The sequence below is a fragment of the Papio anubis genome, chromosome 2 (assembly GCF_008728515.1).
Source record: "Papio anubis isolate 15944 chromosome 2, Panubis1.0, whole genome shotgun sequence".
Taxonomy (NCBI): domain Eukaryota; kingdom Metazoa; phylum Chordata; class Mammalia; order Primates; family Cercopithecidae; genus Papio; species Papio anubis.
Genome location: NC_044977.1, coordinates 155,099,085 through 155,119,462, shown reverse-complemented (window position 1 = coordinate 155,119,462; position 20,378 = coordinate 155,099,085). Strand labels below are relative to the sequence as shown.

The 20,378-nt window shown below is 37.1% G+C and overlaps 1 protein-coding gene across 1 annotated transcript in view; it reads right to left on the bottom strand.

The window, feature by feature from the left end:
• Positions 1-20,378, bottom strand: part of STAG1 (stromal antigen 1) — a 327,523-nt gene that overhangs the window by 226,532 nt on the left and 80,613 nt on the right. Inside the window, exon 5 of the mRNA XM_031663744.1 lies at positions 15,338-15,414. Within this exon, the coding sequence (XP_031519604.1) occupies positions 15,338-15,414 (77 nt within the window). The remainder of the gene's footprint in view (positions 1-15,337; positions 15,415-20,378) is intronic.

Below are 20,378 nucleotides of genomic sequence, written 5' to 3'. Positions count from 1 at the left end.
CCCCGTCTCTACTAAAAAATACAAAAAACTAGCCAAGCGAGGTGGCGGGCGCCTGTATTCCCAGCCACTCGGGAGGCTGAGGCAGGAGAATGGGGTGAACCTGGGAGGCGGAGCTTGCAGTGAGCTGAGATTCGGCCACTGCACTCCAGCCTGGGCGACAGAGCGAGACTCCGTCTCAAAAAAACAAAAACAAAAACAAAAACAAAAACAAAACAAAACAAAAAAACCAGTTGTTTGAAACTATCCACATAAATATCTGTGAGGACACACCATATTCCTGAAATCAGCAGAAGAAATTCCAAATTCTACAGTGCCATTCTCTAACTTATCACAATGTTATAGTCAGTGCTTAAGATGTAAAACCACATCTGTGAACTTATATATCACCATAATGGGAACAACTTTTCATTAAAACTTTAAGGATACTGAAAACCTTGACTGAGATTCGCTCTCTCAGGTGATCCTATACATTCCCAAACTCCACTGAAAGACAGAGCTCCTTCCTGGTTTTTCTGGGGAACTTCTATTCATGTTTTAAAACTAATTCTAAGCATAAATATTTTGTGAAGCCCTCATACTTCAGATAATCAACTCATCCTTTGGGTTCTCACTGAGTCTTGTATACTTCTCAGCTATTAAACTTGTCAAGGTATAATTGCAATTAGTTTACAAAGCTCTATCCCCCTTTAGGATGTGGGCTCATAATCTACAACTGTCTCTAAATATACAGTTCCCAACTAAAAGTTGGGCTACATTAAGTGTTCACTAAATGTTTATCAAACACAAAAATAAATTAATCTCATAAAAATAAAGTTGGAAAAACCAAATTGTTCATTTATTCAACCCTTGTTAAAAAGTTATACCTGGGAGGGGCTTCAAGATAACTGGTTAGTGTCATTGCATACATCATCCACTAAGAGGAACAAAAATATTAAGTATACAGGCCAGATGTGGTGGCTCATGCCTGTAATCCCAGCACTTTGGGAGGCTGAGGTGGGTGGATCCCTTAAGCCCAGGAGTTTGAGACCAGCCTGGATGACATAGTGAAACCCTATCTCTACTAAAAAAACAAAAAAAACAAAAAAAAAAAAAACAGCTGGGCATGGTGTCACGCTGGTAATCCCAGCTACTTGGGAGGCCAAGGCACGAGAATCGCTTGAGCCTGGGAGACGGAGGTTGCAGTAAGCTGAGATGCACCACCGCACTCCAGCCTGGGCAACAGAGCTTGACTCCATCTGAAGGAAAAACATACATATACTAAGCATAAAATCACAACCTGAATAGGTCATCCACTGGAATTCAACGGAATGTGACAGGCAATAGTTAAAGGAAAAAAGGAGAAGAAAGCAAAGCAGCCTGCTTGGCCGGGATCACCTGAGAGCCAACAGAGACTCCTCAACATAGGGAGAAGAAAAGTAAGAGACCCTCAATTGTCTACATTCCCACAGTGGCCTCCTGCAATTCCAGCAATGGAAGAACCCCTTGATCCTCACGGGCCCTGAAACTATAATGAGCTGCCGGGAGACTGTACAACAGCACTGCTCCACAGAGGAAGCGCATGCCGAGTCCCACAAATTCCCTGAGACCTGAACAGCAACAGCAAGGCACTATTTTAGAGCCCTAACCCCGACACACTCCATACTATCCTGGAGCCCAAGAGTGCTGGGCTGAGACACAAGAGAAGATTGAGCTGCTGCCCCCAGGACATAAATGAGAAAGACCCTGGCCTACCACATCTAGATCTCAGGCGTAACTGAGACAAGGGCTACTACCACCAGCACAGTGGTGCGGAGGCAAGCGTGGTGCACGTGTTCTCCACCTACCAGTCTAGGCTGTCTGCCACTGAAGGCAGCACTATCCTCACCAATAGCAGGGTAGCAGCACAACTGCCACCACCCCCTACACAAGCATTCCATTGATAACCTGGGGATTACCTCATCCCTGCCTACCATATCTGGCACCTGCACACACTATCAGAGGACCTAAGGACAACCCCACTCAGCCCTGGTTGCCCCAGCCCCATACCAGAGTACGGAACAGCCCAGAACACCACTGTTGGGACCAGAACACTCCTTTCAGGTACAGGATTAAGCCTACCTACCCAGCTGCTACCACCACAGGTGGCACCTACCTGTATGCACCACGTGTGAGCCTGGAGACTGGCAGTCTAGCACACTGCAGCAACTGCCAACACCAGTGCCCACTTCCTGGGACACAGACGCCCTGCCACTTTCACAGCCCATGCCACACTGGCTGCCCCGTGTCCCAAGAACCCAAGAAATAGTACAGAGACTGCACGCATCCAGAATCAAAGCCAAAGAGTGCCACCCAAAGAACACTTCAGCTAACATCTTCAGGAGAAAGTCCTTCCACACAAAAGCAAACAATTCAAAGAAGCAAACTGCTATAACGGATGTGCAGATATCAATTACAGACACAGGAAACATGAAAAAGCAAGGGAACTTGATATCTCCAAAGGAATACAATAATTCCCCAGCAACAGATGCCCCCCCCCCACACACCAAAAAAAAATCACTAAGTCCTGGAAAAGGAACCCAAATTATTTATTCTAAAGAAGCTCAGTAAGATATAACAGAATTCTGAAAAACAATACAGAGGACTCAGCAAAACAATTCAGGATATAAACCAAAAATTTACCAAAGAAACAGATATCATTAAAAAGAACCAGGTCAGGCGCTGTGGCTCGCACTTATAATCCCACCACTTTGGGAGGCTGAGGTAAGTGGATTCCTTGAGCTCAGGAGTTCGAGACCAAGTTGGGCAACATGGCAAAACCCCATCTCTACCAAAAATACAAAATATTAGTTAGGCATGGTGGTGTGTGCCTGTAGTCCCAGCTATTTGGGAGGCTGAAGTGGGAGAATCACATGAGCCCAGGAGGCAGAGGTTGCAGTGAGCCGAGAGATCACACCACTGCACTCCAGTCTGGGCGACAGAGCAAGACCCTGGCAAACAAAACAAAAAAACCCCCACAAATTTTGGAACTGAATAATTCATTAAATAAAATAAAGAATACATTTGCAAGCTTCAACAAAAGACTGGATCAAGCAAAAAAATGAGTGTCAGAGCCTGAACACAGGTCTTCTGAGATAATTCAGTCAGACAAAAATAAAGAAAGATGAACAATGCCTTTGTGACTTATGAAATACCACACACGTGTTCAAATCGGGGTCCCAAAAGGCCAAGATAGAATGAAAGGACTTTAAAACTTACTTAATAAAAGAATAGATGAAAACTTCCTAAGTCTAGCAAGAGATATACACATTTAGATACAAGAAGCTAGGATCCAAAAAGGTCGTCTTCATGGCACATTATAGTCAAACTGTTTAGAGTCAAAGACAGAATTCTAAAAACAGCAAAAGTGTCTAGTCACATATAAAGAAACCTTCATCAGACTACCAGTAAATTTCTCAGCAGAAACCTTACAGGACCAGAGAGAATGGGACGACATATTCACACTGCTAAAAGAAAACAACAACAACAACAACAACAAAAAAAACCTGCTAGTCAACAGCACTGTATTCAGCAAAACTATCTTTAATAAATGGAGAAATAAATTTTTTCCCAAACAAGCAAAAGCTAAGGAAATCCATCACCACCAGATCTGTTCTACACAAAAAAACTGCTCAAGGGAGTCCTAAAACTGGATGTGAACGAACAATGTTTACCATCAAGAAAACACACAAAAGTACAAATCTCACTGGTAAAGCAAACACACATATGAGGAAGATAAAATAATCAAATGACACTGCTACAGAAAATCACCAAACAACAAAGACAAAGAATAGGAGAAAAAGAAATAAACAAATAATATTACAAAACAACCAGAAAACAACACTATGACAGGAACAAAGGGTCATATAGTAATATTAACTTTGAATGTAAATGGATTAAATACTCCACTAAAAAGACAAAGACCAGCTGAGTAGATAAAAGACAGGATCCAACTACATGCTGCCTACAAGAAATGCACTTTACCTATAAAGACACAGACAGACTGAAACTAAAGGGATGGACAAAGATATTCCACACAAATAGAAATGAAGTGAGCAAGAACAGCTATACTTATGATGAGTGAAACAAACTTTACATCAAAAACAGTCATAAAGACAAAGGTAATTATATAATGATAAAGAGATTAACCCAACAAGAATATTTAATAATTTTTAGTATATATGCACCCAACAGGGGAGTGTCCAGATTTATAAAGCAAACATTACTAGATCTAAACAGACTCCCAGACTATAACACAGAATTCAACACCTCGCTCTCAGCATTTGATCATCTACACAGAAATTCATTAAAGTAACACTGGACTTAAACTAGACCTTAAACCAAATAGACTTGACATTTATAGGACATTTTATCCAACAACTGCAGAATACACATTATTCTCCGAGATCAGAGAAGACCAGGTGCGTTCAGGGTGGTATGGCCATAAACAGAATACACATCATTCTCATTAGCACATGGATAGACCATATGTTAAGCCACAAAACAAGTCTCATCAAATTTTAAAAAAATCAAAATCATATGAAATATCTTCTCAGACCACAATGGAATAAAACCAGAAATCAATACAAAGAGAAACTTTGAAAACCTTACAAATATATAAAAATTTAAAAACACACTCCTGAATAACCACTGGGTCAATGAAGAAATTAAGATGTAAATCAAAACATGCCTTGAAATAAATGAAAGTGGAAACACGACATACCAAAACCTGTGGGATATAGCAAAAACTGTGCTAGGATCAAAGTTGATAGCAATAAACACCTGCATCAAACGAGTAGTAAGGTTTCAGGCCAGGCACAGCAGCTCACACCTGTAATCTCAGCACTTTGGGAGGCTGAGGTGGGTGGATCACCTGAGGTTAGGAGTTCCAGATCAGCCTGGCCAACATGGTGAAATTCCATCTCTACTAAAAATACAAAAATTAGCTGGGTGTGGTGGTGGGTGCCTGTAATCCCAGATACTCGGTTGGCTGAGGCAGGAGAATCACCTGAACCCGGGAGGCAGAGGTTGCAGTGAGCCGAGATCACGCTACTGCACTCTAGCCTGTGCGACAAGAGCGAAACTCTGTCTTTTTTTTAAAAAAAAAAAAAGTAGTAAGGTTTCAAAGAAACAATTTAACGATGCACCTCAGGAACTAGAGTAGGAAGAACAAACCAAATACAAAATTAACAGCAGAAAATAAATACAGATGAGACCAAAAATAAATGAAGCTAAAACTAAAAAAAAAACAATGGATCAAAGAAATGAAAAGTTGGTTCTTCAAAAAGATAAAACTGATGAATCACTAGCTAGACTAACAAAGACCCAAATAAAAAAAAATTAGAAATGAAAAATGAGACATTACATCTGATAACACAGAAAACAAAAGATCATCAGAGACTATTATGAACAACTATACACTAACAAATTGCTTGATCATAGTATATTACCTTTTTCATGTGCTATTGACTTCAGTTTGCTAAAACTTTTGTATCTAACTTCATCAGGGATGTTGGCCTGTAGTTTCCTTTATGTTGTTGTTGTTGTTTTTGCTGTGTCCTTATCTGGTTTTGCTAACAGGGTAATGCTGGCCTTCTAGAATGACTTACTGAGAATTCCCTCCTCTTTTAAGTTTTTTGGAATAGTTTGAGGAGGACTGGTATTATTTCTTCTATCTTTGGTAGAATTCAGCTGTGAATCCTTTTGGGCCTGGGCTTTTCTTGGGTGGGAGAATTTTTATTACTGATTTAATCTCACTACAAACTCACTAATACACCATGATCAAGCAAAATTTACATATGGCATTCAAGATGGCTTAACATATGCAAATCAACAAATGTGATACATAACACCAACAGAATGAAGGACAAAAACCCTCTGATCATCTCAACAGATGTAGAAAAAGCATTTGGTAAAATCCAACAACTCTTCATGATAAAAATTCTCAATAAACTAGGCAAAAAAGGAATATACCTCAAAATAACGAAGTTCATATACGACAAACTCACAGGTAACATCATACTGAATGGGGAAAAGTTCAAACCTTTTCCTCTAAGAACCGAAACAAAACAAACATGCCTACTTTTACAAGTCTTATTCAACATGGTACTGGAAGTCCTAATCAGTTAAGAGAAAAAAACAAAATGCACCCAAATTGGAAAAGAGGAAGTCAAACTGCCCCTCTCAGCAGATGACATGATCTTATATTTAGAAAAACCCAAAGCCTCTACCAAAAAATTCTCAGAGCTGATAACAAATTCAGTAAAGTGCTTTACGTTTTTTCAACACATAAAAATTGGTTTCTATATACCAATAATAAAACAGCTGTAAAAAATCAAGATGGCAATCCCATTTACATAGCTACAAAAAATAAAAGATTTAGAAATAAAGCTAACTAAAGGGAAGGATCTCTATAAGGAAAACTATAAAAGGCTGATGAAAGAAATTGAAGAGGACACAAATGAATGGAAAGACATCTCATGCTCATGATTCGCAAGAATATTGGTAAAATGTTGGTACCAACTGAAATTTTTTTTTAAAAAGGTTGGTAAAATGACTGTGTCGCCTTTTTTATTTTTTGCATTACTATAAAGAAATACCTGAGACTAGGTAATTTATAAAGAAAAGAGGTTTACTGGCTCAGGTTCTGGAAGCTGTATAAGCAGCACAGTACTGGAGTCTGCTCGTCTTATGGTGAGGTCCTCAAGGATGCTTATAACCACAGCAGAAGGTGAAGGTGAGCCAGTGAATCACACGGTGAGAGAAGGAGCAACGGGGCAGGGGTGCCACACTTTAAAAAATTACCAGATATCTTGTGAACTCAAAGTGAGAATTCACTCGTTACTGCAAGGAGGATACCAAGCCACTCTCGAGGGATCTGTCCGCATGACCCAAACACTTCCCACCAGGCCCCACTTCCCACACCGGGGATTACATTTCAACATGAGATTTAAAGGGGATAAACATCCAAACCATATCAATGACCATACTGTCAAAAGCAATATATAGATTCAACGTAATTCCTATCAAAATACCGATGTCAGTTCTCACAGAAACAGAAAAAAAAAATCCTAAAATGTGTATGGAACCAAAAGAGAGCCAGAATAGCCAAAGCAAAGTTAAGCAAAACAAACAAACAAATGAAATGAAATAAAACAAAAACAAAGCTGAAGGCATTACAGCCTGACTTCAAATTATATTATAAGGCTGTATTAGCCAAAAGAGCAAAGTATTGGTATGGAAATAACTACACATACCAATTGAACAGAACAGAGAACCCAGAAATAAATCCACACATTTATAGCCTACTGATTTTTGACAAAGGTGTCAAGAACATACACTGCAGAAAGTACACCTTCCTTCAATAAATGATACTGGAAAAACTGGATATCCATACGCAGAAGAATGAATCTGAACCCCTATCTCTCACCTTATATAAAAATCAACTCAAGATAAATTAAAGACTTAAATGTAAGACCTGAACCTATAAAACTAGTAGAAGAAAACCCAGGAAAAACAATTCAGAACACTGGTCTAGGCAAATAATTTATAGCCAAGACATCAAAAGCTCAGACAACAAAAACAAACAAAAAAGGCAAACAAGATACATTAAACTAAAAATAAAAAAGCACAGCAAAGAAAACAACAGAGTGAAGAGACAACCTCTTCAATGAGAGAAAATATTTGCAAACTGTTCATCCAACAAAAGACTAATACCCAGAATACTCAAACAACTCAACAATAAATTTAAAAAAAAAAACAAAAAAACATAATCCCATTAAAAAGTGAGCAAAGCACATGAATAGTCAACTCTCAAAAGAAAACTTAAATGGTCAACGGGTATATGAAAAAGTGCTCAACATCCATAATCATCAGGAAAATACAAATTAAATGGGCAATGAGATATCATCTCACCCCCGTTAGAATGGCTATTATTGAAGAGAAGAAAAACAATAGATACTGGTGAGGATTTGGAGAAAAGAGAACTTCTACACACTGTTGGTGGGAATGTAAATTAGTACAACCACCGTGGAAAACAGTGCGGAGATTTTTCAAAAAACTAAAAATAGAACTACCATATGATCCAGCTACTATGTATTTATCCAAAGGAAAATAAATCAGTATATCAAAGGGATACCCACACTTGCATGTTTATCACAGCACTATTCACAATAGCAAAGATATGGAATCAATCTAAGTATCCATCAATAGATGAATGGATAAAGAAAATGTAACATATACATACATATACATATGTATATGTACACATATACAAACAGGAAACTGGTTATAAAAAAATAAAGTCATTTGCAACAGCATGAATAGAATTGGAAATCATTACATTAAGTGAAATAACTCAGGAACAGAAAAACAAATACCACATTTTCTCACTCATATCCATCAGCTAAAAAACTTGATCTCATGGTGATAGGGAATATAATGATAGATGCCAGACTGAGAAAGGCGTGTGAGGAGAAAACGGAGAGGTTGGGTAAATCATCAGATATCTTGTGAACTCAAAGCGAAAATTTACTCGTTACTGCAAGGAGGATACCAAGCCACGCATATAAATTCTATCTAACTTACAGTTATAATGTTCGATAGCAGGCCTGGGTGACTACAGTTAACATCAATATATTACATATTTCAAAATAGCTAGGAGACAGCTGTGCACGGTGGCTCATGCCTGTGATCCCACCTCTCAGGAAGGCCAAGGCAGGTGGATCACTTGAGGACAGGAGTTCAAGACCAGCCTGGCCAACATGGCAAAACTTTGTCTCTACTAAAAATAAAAAAATTAGCTAGGAATGGTGGCACAAGCCTGTAATCCCAGCTACTTGGGTGGCTGAAGCAAGAGAATCACTTGAACTAGGGAGGTGGAGGTTGCAGTGAGCTGAGATGGTGCCACTGCACTCCAGCCTAGGCAACAGAGTGAGACTGTCTCAAAACAAACAAACAAACAAAAGCTACGAAAGGACTTGAAATGGTACCAACACATAGAAATGATAAATACTCAAGGTAAGAGATACCTCAAACACCCTGACTTGATCATTACGCATTCTATGCATGTAAAAATATTCACATGTACCCCATAAAAATGTAAACTACTGGTCGGGTGTGGTGGCTCACACCTGTAATTCCAGCACTTTGGGAGGCTGAGGCGGGCGGATCACAAGGTCAGGAGATTGAGATCATGGTGATACCCCGTCTCTCCTACAAAAATAGAAAAAAAATTAGCTGGGCACAGTGGCAGGAGCCTGTAGTCCCAGTTACTTGGGAGGTTGAGGCAGGAGAATGGCGTGAACTCGGGAGGCGGAGCTTGCAGTGAGCGCAGATCACACCACTGCACTCCAGCATGAGTGACAGAGCAAGACTCTGTCTCCAAAAAAAAAAAATGTAAACTACTATGTATCTATACAAGCAAAAAGTTATACCTCTAATAAATAAAAAACTGAATTCCTACTATCTGGCTTTAGCTGAAAAATCTAATACATCTTAATAATTGACAAATATAAATGTGATTTATTTGAATCACTGTAAAATCCAATTTTGTACAAGTTTTAAAACGGAAAGATAAAGATTTTCCAATTATCAGCATGTAAGTATATCCTCAATACATAGTTTATCATGACTAATCCAGATGGTAATTTAATCTAGTAGACACTGACATAAATGTTATTGTTGGAATATACTTTGGTTTCACAAATATCTCATTTAGGCATCTTTCATAATGACTGGATATCTCAGATAATGTAATAGAGAGGTCTGACTCAATCTAAAAAGATTATTTTAGATTAAGAGAGTATAATTGGCTCATTAAAAAAATACTAGTATAATTCTATAACTTACTGGATCAGCAGTAAGAAATTGATAGTAAAAATAGCCAGAAACGAATTATATGACCAGGGTTGTTCAAACTGAAAGAACGTAACTGTTACCGAGTAATCTCTTCCCAGCCATTTCAGTATCATAAACTTCTGATTACATAAAACACAGAATAGGGTAGTAGTTAAGAGTATGGACTTAGGGCCAGGCACAGTGGCTCACCTGAGGCTAGGAGTTTGAGACCAGCCTGTCCAATATGGTGAAACCTTGTCTCTACTAAAACTACAAAAATTGGCCAGGTGTGGTGGTGTGTGCCTGTAGTCCCAGCTACTCAGGAGGCTAAGGCATGAGAATCACTTGAACTCGGGAGGCAGAAGTTGCAGTGAACCAAGATCACACCACTGCACTCCTGCCTGGGTGACAGAGCAAGACTCACTCTCCCAAAAAAAAAAAAAAAAAAAAAAAAAGGTACAGCTGTAGGAGCTAGATTGTTTGGGTTCAACTCCTGGCTTGCCATTTAGTAGTTGTGTGACTTCAGGTAAGTTTCTTAACCCTTTTGTGCCCCAATTTTCTCATCTGTCATATAGGGATAACAATATTATAAACTACCTACACCTCACAAAAATGTTGTGAGGATTAAGTATATGTAAAGCACTTAACAGTGCTTGCATCTATTAAGCATAATTAGTAGCTATTATTACTACTATTCAACATGTTTGCTCTTGTCCCCAACAGTTTGAACTGCAGGGTTCAGTCATTATATATTTTCTTTGTTACACTTTTGCATATTACAAATTCAATACAATTTCTGGAGTCACTGCAATTTTTTAATTATTGATTTGTCTTTTGGCACTTGTCATTTCTAATTCTATTTTGTTTCTTTAACATTCTGTTTACCTTTCTCATCTTGGAGCAGTTTCCACAGTGAAGTATGTAACACAAACGGAGTGGTATATTGCAAGAAAATATTAGAACTTCTATTTCTATTTATTTTTATCTACAAAAAGAAAGAAATTAATTGTTGCTAATATTTAATATACAGATTAAGCCTGGTATGCCCTCACTTGGTCCATATTTCAGATTGCTTTGTGTCACAAAACAAATTTAAAAGAGTAGCAAAAAGAGTTCAATACTCAAAGGAGTTGACAGTAGAAATGGCATTCCTCACTGGTTTCTTAAGTTATTTTAAGTTACATATGAGCAATTCAATGACTTTAAGCTTAACAGTGTCTTTTTTTTTTTGAGGTGAAGTCTCACTCCACTGCCCAGGCTATAGTGTGGTGGCGCGATCTTGGCTCACTGTAACCTCTGCCCCCTGGGTTCAAGCGATTCTCCTGCCTCAGCCTCCCCAGTAGCTGAGATTATAGCCGCGTACCACCACGCTAATTTTTGTATTTTTAGTAGAGATGGGGTTTCACCACGTTGGCCAGGCTGGTCTCAAACTCCTAATCTCAAATGATCCACCCACCTCAGACTCCCAAAGTGCTGGGATTATAGGTGTGAGCCACTGCACCTGGCCAATAGTATCTATTTTCAACTCCTGGCAAAATGGAAAGGCACCAAGCACAGATTTTTCAAGAAAACTGAAACAACAAAAACCTGAGTATGTAATCATAAGCAAATAAGAAATGTGGCGGCACAGTCACTTCTTCCATGAGTTCATCTAAGTCCACTATAAAAGTAAAGCCATGAAAATCTAATAAGAAAATGACCTTAAAAGTTTAAATTATTAAGAAGACTATTAAAAACAAGGATATAGACCCATTACCAACATTAGAACAATGTCTAAATACTGAGTCTTGAGTAATTAGCCTGTGATATCTGAAAACCACTTTGTGATCACGTATTTTAATCATAATAGTATGAAATAGTCTTCTTTATCTGTCCGTTAAAGATTACTGACACAAATAATGATAGCGCAATACTATATACATTTAATTCTATCAATATACATATGCTGCAAAGCACACTTTAATACAATAAACAAACAAGGGTATATACTCAGTCTTCTGATTACCAAGGGTGGAAGGAAAAAATCTTTTCATGTATTCATTATTTATAAGATATTTAGAAAATAGATGTAGTTCAGAACTAAGGTGGTCCCAGATAATTACCACATACTCTTTTTTTTTTTTTTTTTTTTGAGAGAGAGAATCTCACTCTTTTGCCCAGGCTGGAATGCAGTGGTGTGATCTCAGCTCACTGCAACCTCCACCTCCCACATTCAAGCGATTCTCCTGCGTCAGTCACTCCAGTAACTGAAATTACAGGCATGTGCCATCACTCCTGGCAAATTTTTGTATTTTTAGTAGAGATGGGGTTTCAGCATGTTGACCTGGCTGTTCTTGAACTCCTGACCTCGGGTGGCCCACCCACCTTGGCCTCCCAAAGTACTGGGATTACAGGCGTGAGCCACCATGCCTGGCCACCACGTAGTTACTTCTAAGCACTCCTCTCATAAGCTAAAAACGTTAGCCCTCTGAAAAGGAGCATGGTGAAGAGAGAGGAGGCTTATCACAGGTTTTCACTATTAGGATGATAGTTTAAAAAATGTTTAGTGATGGGATATACAATTGAAACAATTTAGAGACTTTAATTTGGGACTAGAGACAATTTGAGCTTTCCCCTATCATATCTGTAATATTTCCTTTTCACAGTTTGCATACTATTTAACCCTTTTAATACTTATTAATAATGTTAATCCTTTGATTAGATAAATGCTGAAATGGATAAATTCAGAGAAGCACATACAATTAGGAAAAGAGAAAAAATCTGCAAGATAAGTTATCACGGGAGAGAGCACAATACACAAAAATCGCACAATTTATCAATGTAATGCAAAAGAACAAGCAAGAATTAAAGGCACTAAATGAATACATTAAATGTGTTTTGTTACAAAAATTTCCCTACATAAAAGTTATACTTAAAACATATGAAAACTATGCAACCTGACCTTGGAAACATACCAAAGACTTTACATATGAATGTGTAATTCCAAAAATGTGGGGAAGAAATATCAATTTGCTTTAGCTTTCTACGGCTAGCTCTATCAAGAACCAAGTGTATGTACTGACTGAATAGCCCATAGACTACTCTGGGAATTAATTTATTTTTAAATTAGGTTGATATTACAATCACAAAGCACTGCTGGCTGTGTGCAGGTTTACAGGTATTTTAAAAAGATTATTAACAAATGTTATAATAATCTGTTTGTAATAAAGAATGGGAGCCAAAGTATACTTCTCAGGCAATAACTTACTTTTAGATCACTTTACTGAAAATCTAAACAGCTTCAAACTAGCTCATCTCACCTTTACCTTACTTTGCTGTAAATACAATATATGAATTTCAATAAAATTTTAATGATTATTCCTTGAGAATTAGACATCGTTCTAGACCCTTGGAATCCAGTGGTTCTTGTTATCAGATCTTTCAGAATATTACAAAATACAATTTAACAAAACTAACCCCCTCAACTCCCAGAAAGCCAAACGACATAGTCTTTTGAAGAAAAAAACATAATAAACTTGTTAAAATAAGGTATATTTCACAATATATACGCATTTAAACCAAGTTTCTCAGGTGTATGCACAGTAACAAAAGGACTAATATCTTCCTCAAGTGACAGAAGATAAAATGGATAGCCTCAAATATCTAGTAAGTATTTTCACTTCAAATAAATACCTTCATATCATAATCAAACTGTGTTACTTTACTATCAAACAAAAAAAACTTGAATGGTGCTTTTTAAAGTCATCTTTGATTAAGTTGATCTTCTCAAATACTGCGAGAAAATATGTTTAGGTATATGAAATGCCTTTTCAGTCATTTCACTTGCAATGTAACTCATTCTTAGTTTTCTTAATAGTTTACTATTCCTTCAATATACCATAATAGTTAACAATATTTACAGGAGTATTTTTTTAAGTACATATTTGGCCGAGCGTGGTGGCTCATGTCTGTAATCCCAGCACTTTGGGAGGCTGAGGTGGTTGGATCACCTAAGGTCAGGAGTTTGAGATCAGCCTGGATAACATGGGGAAACCCTGTCTCTACTAATAATATAAAAATTAGCTGGGCGTGGTGGCACAGGCCTGTAATCCCAGCTACTTGGGAGGCTGAGGCATGAGAATTGCTTGAACCGGGGAGGTGGAGGTTGGAGTAAGCTGAGACAACGCCACTGCGCTCCAGGTTGGGCAACAGAGAAACTGTGTCTCCAGAAAAAAAAAAGTATATATTTATTTTCCTGAATTTCTCAACTTCTAGTTATTTAATAATCCTAAAACAAAAGTCATGCTTTCTTGTTATATGTGCATTTTCACAGTGTCTTTATTTCTGCTTTTATCTCATTCTATTTTGATACGTGAAGAGTTTTACTAAGTTAATTCTTGGCTTTCTTTTAATTTTCTTTAAACCAGTAGTTCCCAAGCTTTGGTATACATTAGAATCACCCGATGAACTTTCAAAAAACCCAATACCCGGGTCACACACTGTTTATCTTAACATGTGTGTTTGTATTACTTTTTCCAAGTTAAAATTAATAATAATAAAATCCCAAGCCCACTCCCTGTCAAAGAGTTGAACTAGAAAACAACCAATATTTTAGTGCTGAAAGTCAAGAAAAAGAAACACATACCAAAAATAGAAATGTTATTTAAATCAAAAGGCAGACTGTTAAAACTGGAATTAATGGTAGCCTAATACATAATATAAATTCATTTCACCATAAATACAATACAGAAATAAAACTGTGGAAACGTTTCAGCATTTACAATCAGTGTAAAACTGCTCACGAGAATATTTCCATGAAAATGGGAAAGGTGATTAATTTGTGAAGCCAAGCAAAGAAAACATGTATTCTAAATGAAAAGAATACTTTCAAGTAGAGTGTCCCAAATAGAAGCTTAACATTCATTCTCGCACACACACACACACACGCGCACGCGACACACACACCCCCCTCCAGGGGTTTGGGAGAAGTTCCATGTAAAATAATTTTGGGAAATTCTGGGTTAAATGAAGGTAAGCAGGGCTTTTCTTAATTAGGATGTCTTGGAATCTTAAATAACATAACGTGATTTTATAATCTGTGAGACAGGTATAATATGTGGTTCTGCTTAGAATTCACTGACCTCCAAACCATTTTCCCTTTAAAGCCTTTAATGCAATTAGCATTCCACAAACAGAAAACTGTTGGAGATGCATTTATAAATTTGGGAATTTGAGACAGTCTTCAAAATAAATGTCAAGAATCTACTTCTACCTCATACCACTAATTTTCTTATCCTGCCAGTAATTATTCAATACTCCACACAACATAATCAAACCTCGAAAGATCATTAATTTTGGAATTAGTACCATAGATTATCATATATAATTAAAAAACAGATCTTCAGTTACACTAAACATCAAATCAAAACAAAACCTGAGATAATCAACATATTCATCATGTGAAAGTATTAAGTAAGCAATTTGTACAAATACTGGAATGCTATACCTCATCAAATTCTTCAGTCATTTTTCTGATGATTTCTGCATTCTGCATATTTCGAAACATCTCTATTCTCACAGTACCTGTGGAACGACAGATTTTACAGTTAATCTTTCAGATCAACTTCCACTCTCTCAAGCATCAACAAGTTATCTGTGAGAATCCCAAAAGAATAACCTTCCAACATATACTTTATATTAAAACATAAAACGTTGTTTGATCAGGCCCTTCTGACAGGAATGTACCCCTAAGAAAGAAAAGGAAGAATTTTGAAATTGCCATTTTTAACCATAATTAGACATAACATCAGAAAGCTACCATAAAGTTCTAGATAATTTAAATTATGTTAAATTGCTGATAAAAGTATATAATTTGGTACAATCTCTACAGTATGCAGTTTGGTAAATGTCTGCCAAAACTACAAATTTACACACTCTTTGATCCACAGATTGTACTTGTAGCAAAACATCCACAGACTAACACACGTGCAAAGTAATGACTGTAAAAGGTTATCCCTGAAGCACTGTTTGTAATAAAGAAAAAAAAAGGAAAGAAAGCCTATATGCTCATAAAGATCAGATGAAATACATAAAAAGGTGATATTAATGACAATGGTGGTGGCAGCTAATATTTGGGTGCTTACTATCTCCCGGGCACTTGATGTTTATACATTTAATCTTTACAACAGCCCTATGAAGAATGTACTATTATTTGTGAGACAAGAGGCATCTAGAGGTTTAGCAACTTGCAAAAAAAAGTTTCCCAGTATCAGACCCATGGTTTACATGCAGGCAGACTGTCTACTATGATAACCACTACTCTTTATTGACTCTCAAAGTCAATGGAATCTATCAAAACTATAGACGGAGCTATCAAAAAATAAGCTATCTATGACTGATATGGAAAGATCTATAGGATATATTCAAACACAAAAAAGAATGGATATTGAAATATATTTGATTGAACACATTAAAATATTTCCACAAAGATACTCTAGTAAAACTGGTTGCCTCCAGGAAAGAGAAATGGGCAGTTGAGGTTTAGAAAAACAAAGGAGACTACATTCATGCTTTTTGCACTTTAAAAATTTGAACTACATGAGTATATTACTCAAACAAAATTATGAATAAATACATTTTAAATAAAAAAATGAAACGTAAAAAACTAAACTGAAAGACACTGCTCTTAAACACTATCAGACATTTGTATAATCCTTATCGATATGCACTCAGTAGAAGGCAAGAATAAGAATCCTCAACACAAGTTTGCCAGAAATACTGTGTTTTTGTTATCTGCTATCACAGGGCACAAAAGATGGAACATAAGGCTGGCAAACACATTCTTGTATAAATATCTATATGGACAACAATAAAAACAGACTGTAATTGTAGTTGCAGTGATTAAAAAATACATCAGAAGCCTCAGAAAATAAGTCATCCTAGAGTGGCTCAACGTCTTTAGAATAAGACATAGTAGAGTTTCTCAGCTCCACCAGTTACCAGATATGGGACACTAGAAAAGTCACTTAATCTCTATGAAACTAGGATTTCTAATCTTTTAAATGGTGAGAATATCACTGCAGAGCAGAGAAGTTTTCTCAATGTTCTAACTGCTATTGCCTGGAACATTACTTAGCACATGGGAAACATTCAAACAAATAAATAAGGATGATAAGAGAATTAAGTGAGGTAACAAATGTAAAGTATTTGGCATTGCGCCTGTAGCATAAAAGATACTCAGTATTAGACTCTCCTACTTTGGGCATTCATTTTTTTTTGATACATTATCGTGCCCATTTTGGAAGCAAGCTAAAAGCTCCAGTTCCTAACTTGAGTTCTACAGGAAGTCAGATTCCTACGTATAAACAGATTCAAATACTGTTTGAAGAGACGAGCTACCTCTTTTATCCCAAAACCAGGGAAAGTCATTCCAGTGGTTTTCCCATCACCCAAACCTATAGCCTCCACCTCCAGAGTAGACATATCAGGTCCAACAGCACTAAACACCCCATTCGAAATGCCTAGTACCTATTCATGGGGATAAGTTAAGACAATGAAGAGGTAAATTGTCAAAAAAGTCAAGAAGGACCCAGCAAACTTTCTTATCCTCATATTTATGAACCACAGTTTAAAGAAATGTCTCAACCCTGTTCCTCCTCAGTCATTTTCAATTCTCCTCCTTCTCTATTCTGTGATGTCAGCCAGGGCAGAAATTCCAAGCCTTCTATGCATCCCTCCAACTAGGTACACAAGTACATAGAAGATTGAAAGTAGACAGAACTCTACTCAGCAGCAAAATAATTTATCCAAATATAACAAACGGCTCTTTTAAGTTTATATTAATGGCTTTTGGCCATGCATGGTGGCTCACACCTATATTCCCAGCACTTTGGGAGGTTCAGGTGGGCAGATTGCTTAAGATCAGGATGAGACCAGCCTGGGCAACATGGCGAGACACCATCTCTACTAAAAATACAAAAAAATAGCCAGGGGTGGGTGGCACATGCCTGTAATCCCAGCTACTCAGGAGGCTGAGGCACAAGAATCTCTGGAACCTGGGAGGCTGAGGTTGCAGTGAGTTGAGATTGCGCCACTCTACTCCAGCTTGGATGACAGAGCAAGACTCCCCACAGCCACCCAAAAAAAGTTGATAGCTTTTACAACACACCATTCTTGCTTACCCCAAATTACTGAAGTCTAAGTGTGGTTGAAATACACTAACATTGTCTAACACACTTAGCAAAAGAGCCTTCCAAATAGTAGATGCTTTCAAAGTAATTGCTCCGTGTATAAATCATTTTAAAGCTTTTCTTTTCCAGAGTGGATTATAGACTCTAAATAAATAAAATGTAATCCAGTTATGTACTAGAGATAATCTAAGCATATGACAGGATCATTTTTATTGTTGTCTCACTTTTTCTTTTTTTCGAGACAGTGTCTCACTCTGTTGTCCAAGCTGGAGTGCAATGGCTCGATCTCAGCTCACTGCAACCTCCGCCTCCCAGGTTCAAGCGATTCTCCTGCCTCAGTCTCCTGAGTAGCTGGGATTACAGGCACGCATCACCATGTGTAATTATTCTCTACTAAAAACACAATAAATTTTGTATTTTTAGTAGAGACAGGGTTTCACCATGTTGGCCAGGCTGGTCTCAAACTCCTGACCTCATGATCCACCCAGTTTGGCCTCCCAAACTGCTGGGATTACAGGAATGAGCCACCGTGCCTGGCCATTTTTTGTTTCATTTTTACATAACCTAGTCTGATAAAGAGCAAACTGTAAATCAAGATTAGATATAAATATGGGTGGATTGGTAGAAAAAATCTGAGGCAAGAAATGTTGAGCCTACTAAAACTGAGAAGGATTCACTAAATAAATACCAGTATGCCAGAAATGTAGAAATTAACAGCTACCTAGTAATGCAGTGACTACATTTAAGAGTCTTTTTCAAGATTTGAGGAGGGGGTCTGGGGGAAAGGCAAAGAAAGAGACACTTTGATACCTTTCAAGCTTAATCATAAATATCTTGGGATGCATGGGATCTGTCTACATAGTACGTGCAAAAATGAAAAAAAGAACCTCACAAATTATGAATAAAGATACATTTTTGATACTTATAAATTTTTTAGAATGCCTTGAAAACAAATTACTGTGATTACATTTCCAATGATGAGTCTGTCTCTAGATGGCAGCCTTCACTTTATAACAGTCCTTGTGGCGGGGGAGGGGGGGGGGAAACTAATGTATTTTTTCCTTTCTAAATACAAAAGATAAGTAAAATATTAAAGTAAATGTTTTTAAAAATCATGTATTGGCACATAACATGTGAATACCGATTAACTAATCTTTCAAGACGCACAGGATGCAGTCCATCTACACCAAGAACAGAAATTTTACCAAATATTAGAATATCAAATTGTAGAGCTTGTTTGAGCCATGCTAGTATAGCCCAGGACCAAAAGTAAGCACTATCCTAGAGCTCAAGAACTGTTCAAAGATGTCCAAAGTATATTCACCATATCTTCAAGAACTATTAAAGTAAGTTCATCTTCAGTGCTAACATTGTTCACGTAAGACTTAGAAGAAATGACTGTAAGAAAAATAACGTCTGTCTGTCACCTCAGTTCTATTATTATTATTAATAAGATTCCAGATAGGCAGGGTTTCTTGACCTGTGGTACATGGATTCCAAAGTACCTATGAACCATTTTAAAACATATGAAAATTCGTGTCTATGTATTTTTGTAGAGAAAGTCCCAAAATATTCAGGATATTACTAAAGAAAATTGAGAACTCAGGCAAAAATTATGCATTAGAGATAAGAGGTCAACCAAAAAATTTTAGTCGTAGGGAACTAAAGGGAGAAATAAAATGATAACAATAAAAAATTAACTCTAGAGAAGATTGTTACCTTTCATAATATGGTATGGAAAAGCAAGGAGTAGAAAACGGAGAGTAGAAAAGGCTGAACTCTTCTCCTTTCTAATTAATGAGGCCATGAGTGAAATAATCTGATATAGGGAGAGCCAGATTTCATTTCTAAGTTCAGGCGGAAAAGCACAGAGAAGCTGCCCACGTGGTTACACAAATCTATGAAGTACAGAGCAAAAAGTTTTACCAAGTATCTTGTTTATAGATGACATTGTATAATTGGCTCCAGTTACACAATTTAAGATTTAAATATTTGAGACTATTAAGATTCTTTGGCAGTTTCTTATCAGACTGTATATAAACGACCAAGTCCTGTTTCTTCAACCTGTGCTTCAAAGCTATGTCACTAGGGGTCCCAAATAATCTTAGGTATACTTTGAAGTCTCTCATAACTTTTTTCAGGTGCCACTAAGACTTTCTTAACTCATCTTTTGCCTAGAATACCTATTTTTCATTTGATGAAACTTTTATGTATGTGATTAATGAGGAAAAGAACTGGTTGGGTTTAGTATTTTAGTTTCAAAATTTCAAGGAATTTTTCTTAACTGAACTCCTATAGCATTTAAAAAATACATGCTTTCTATTTTAGAATAGTTTTAAACTAACAGAAAAGGTACAA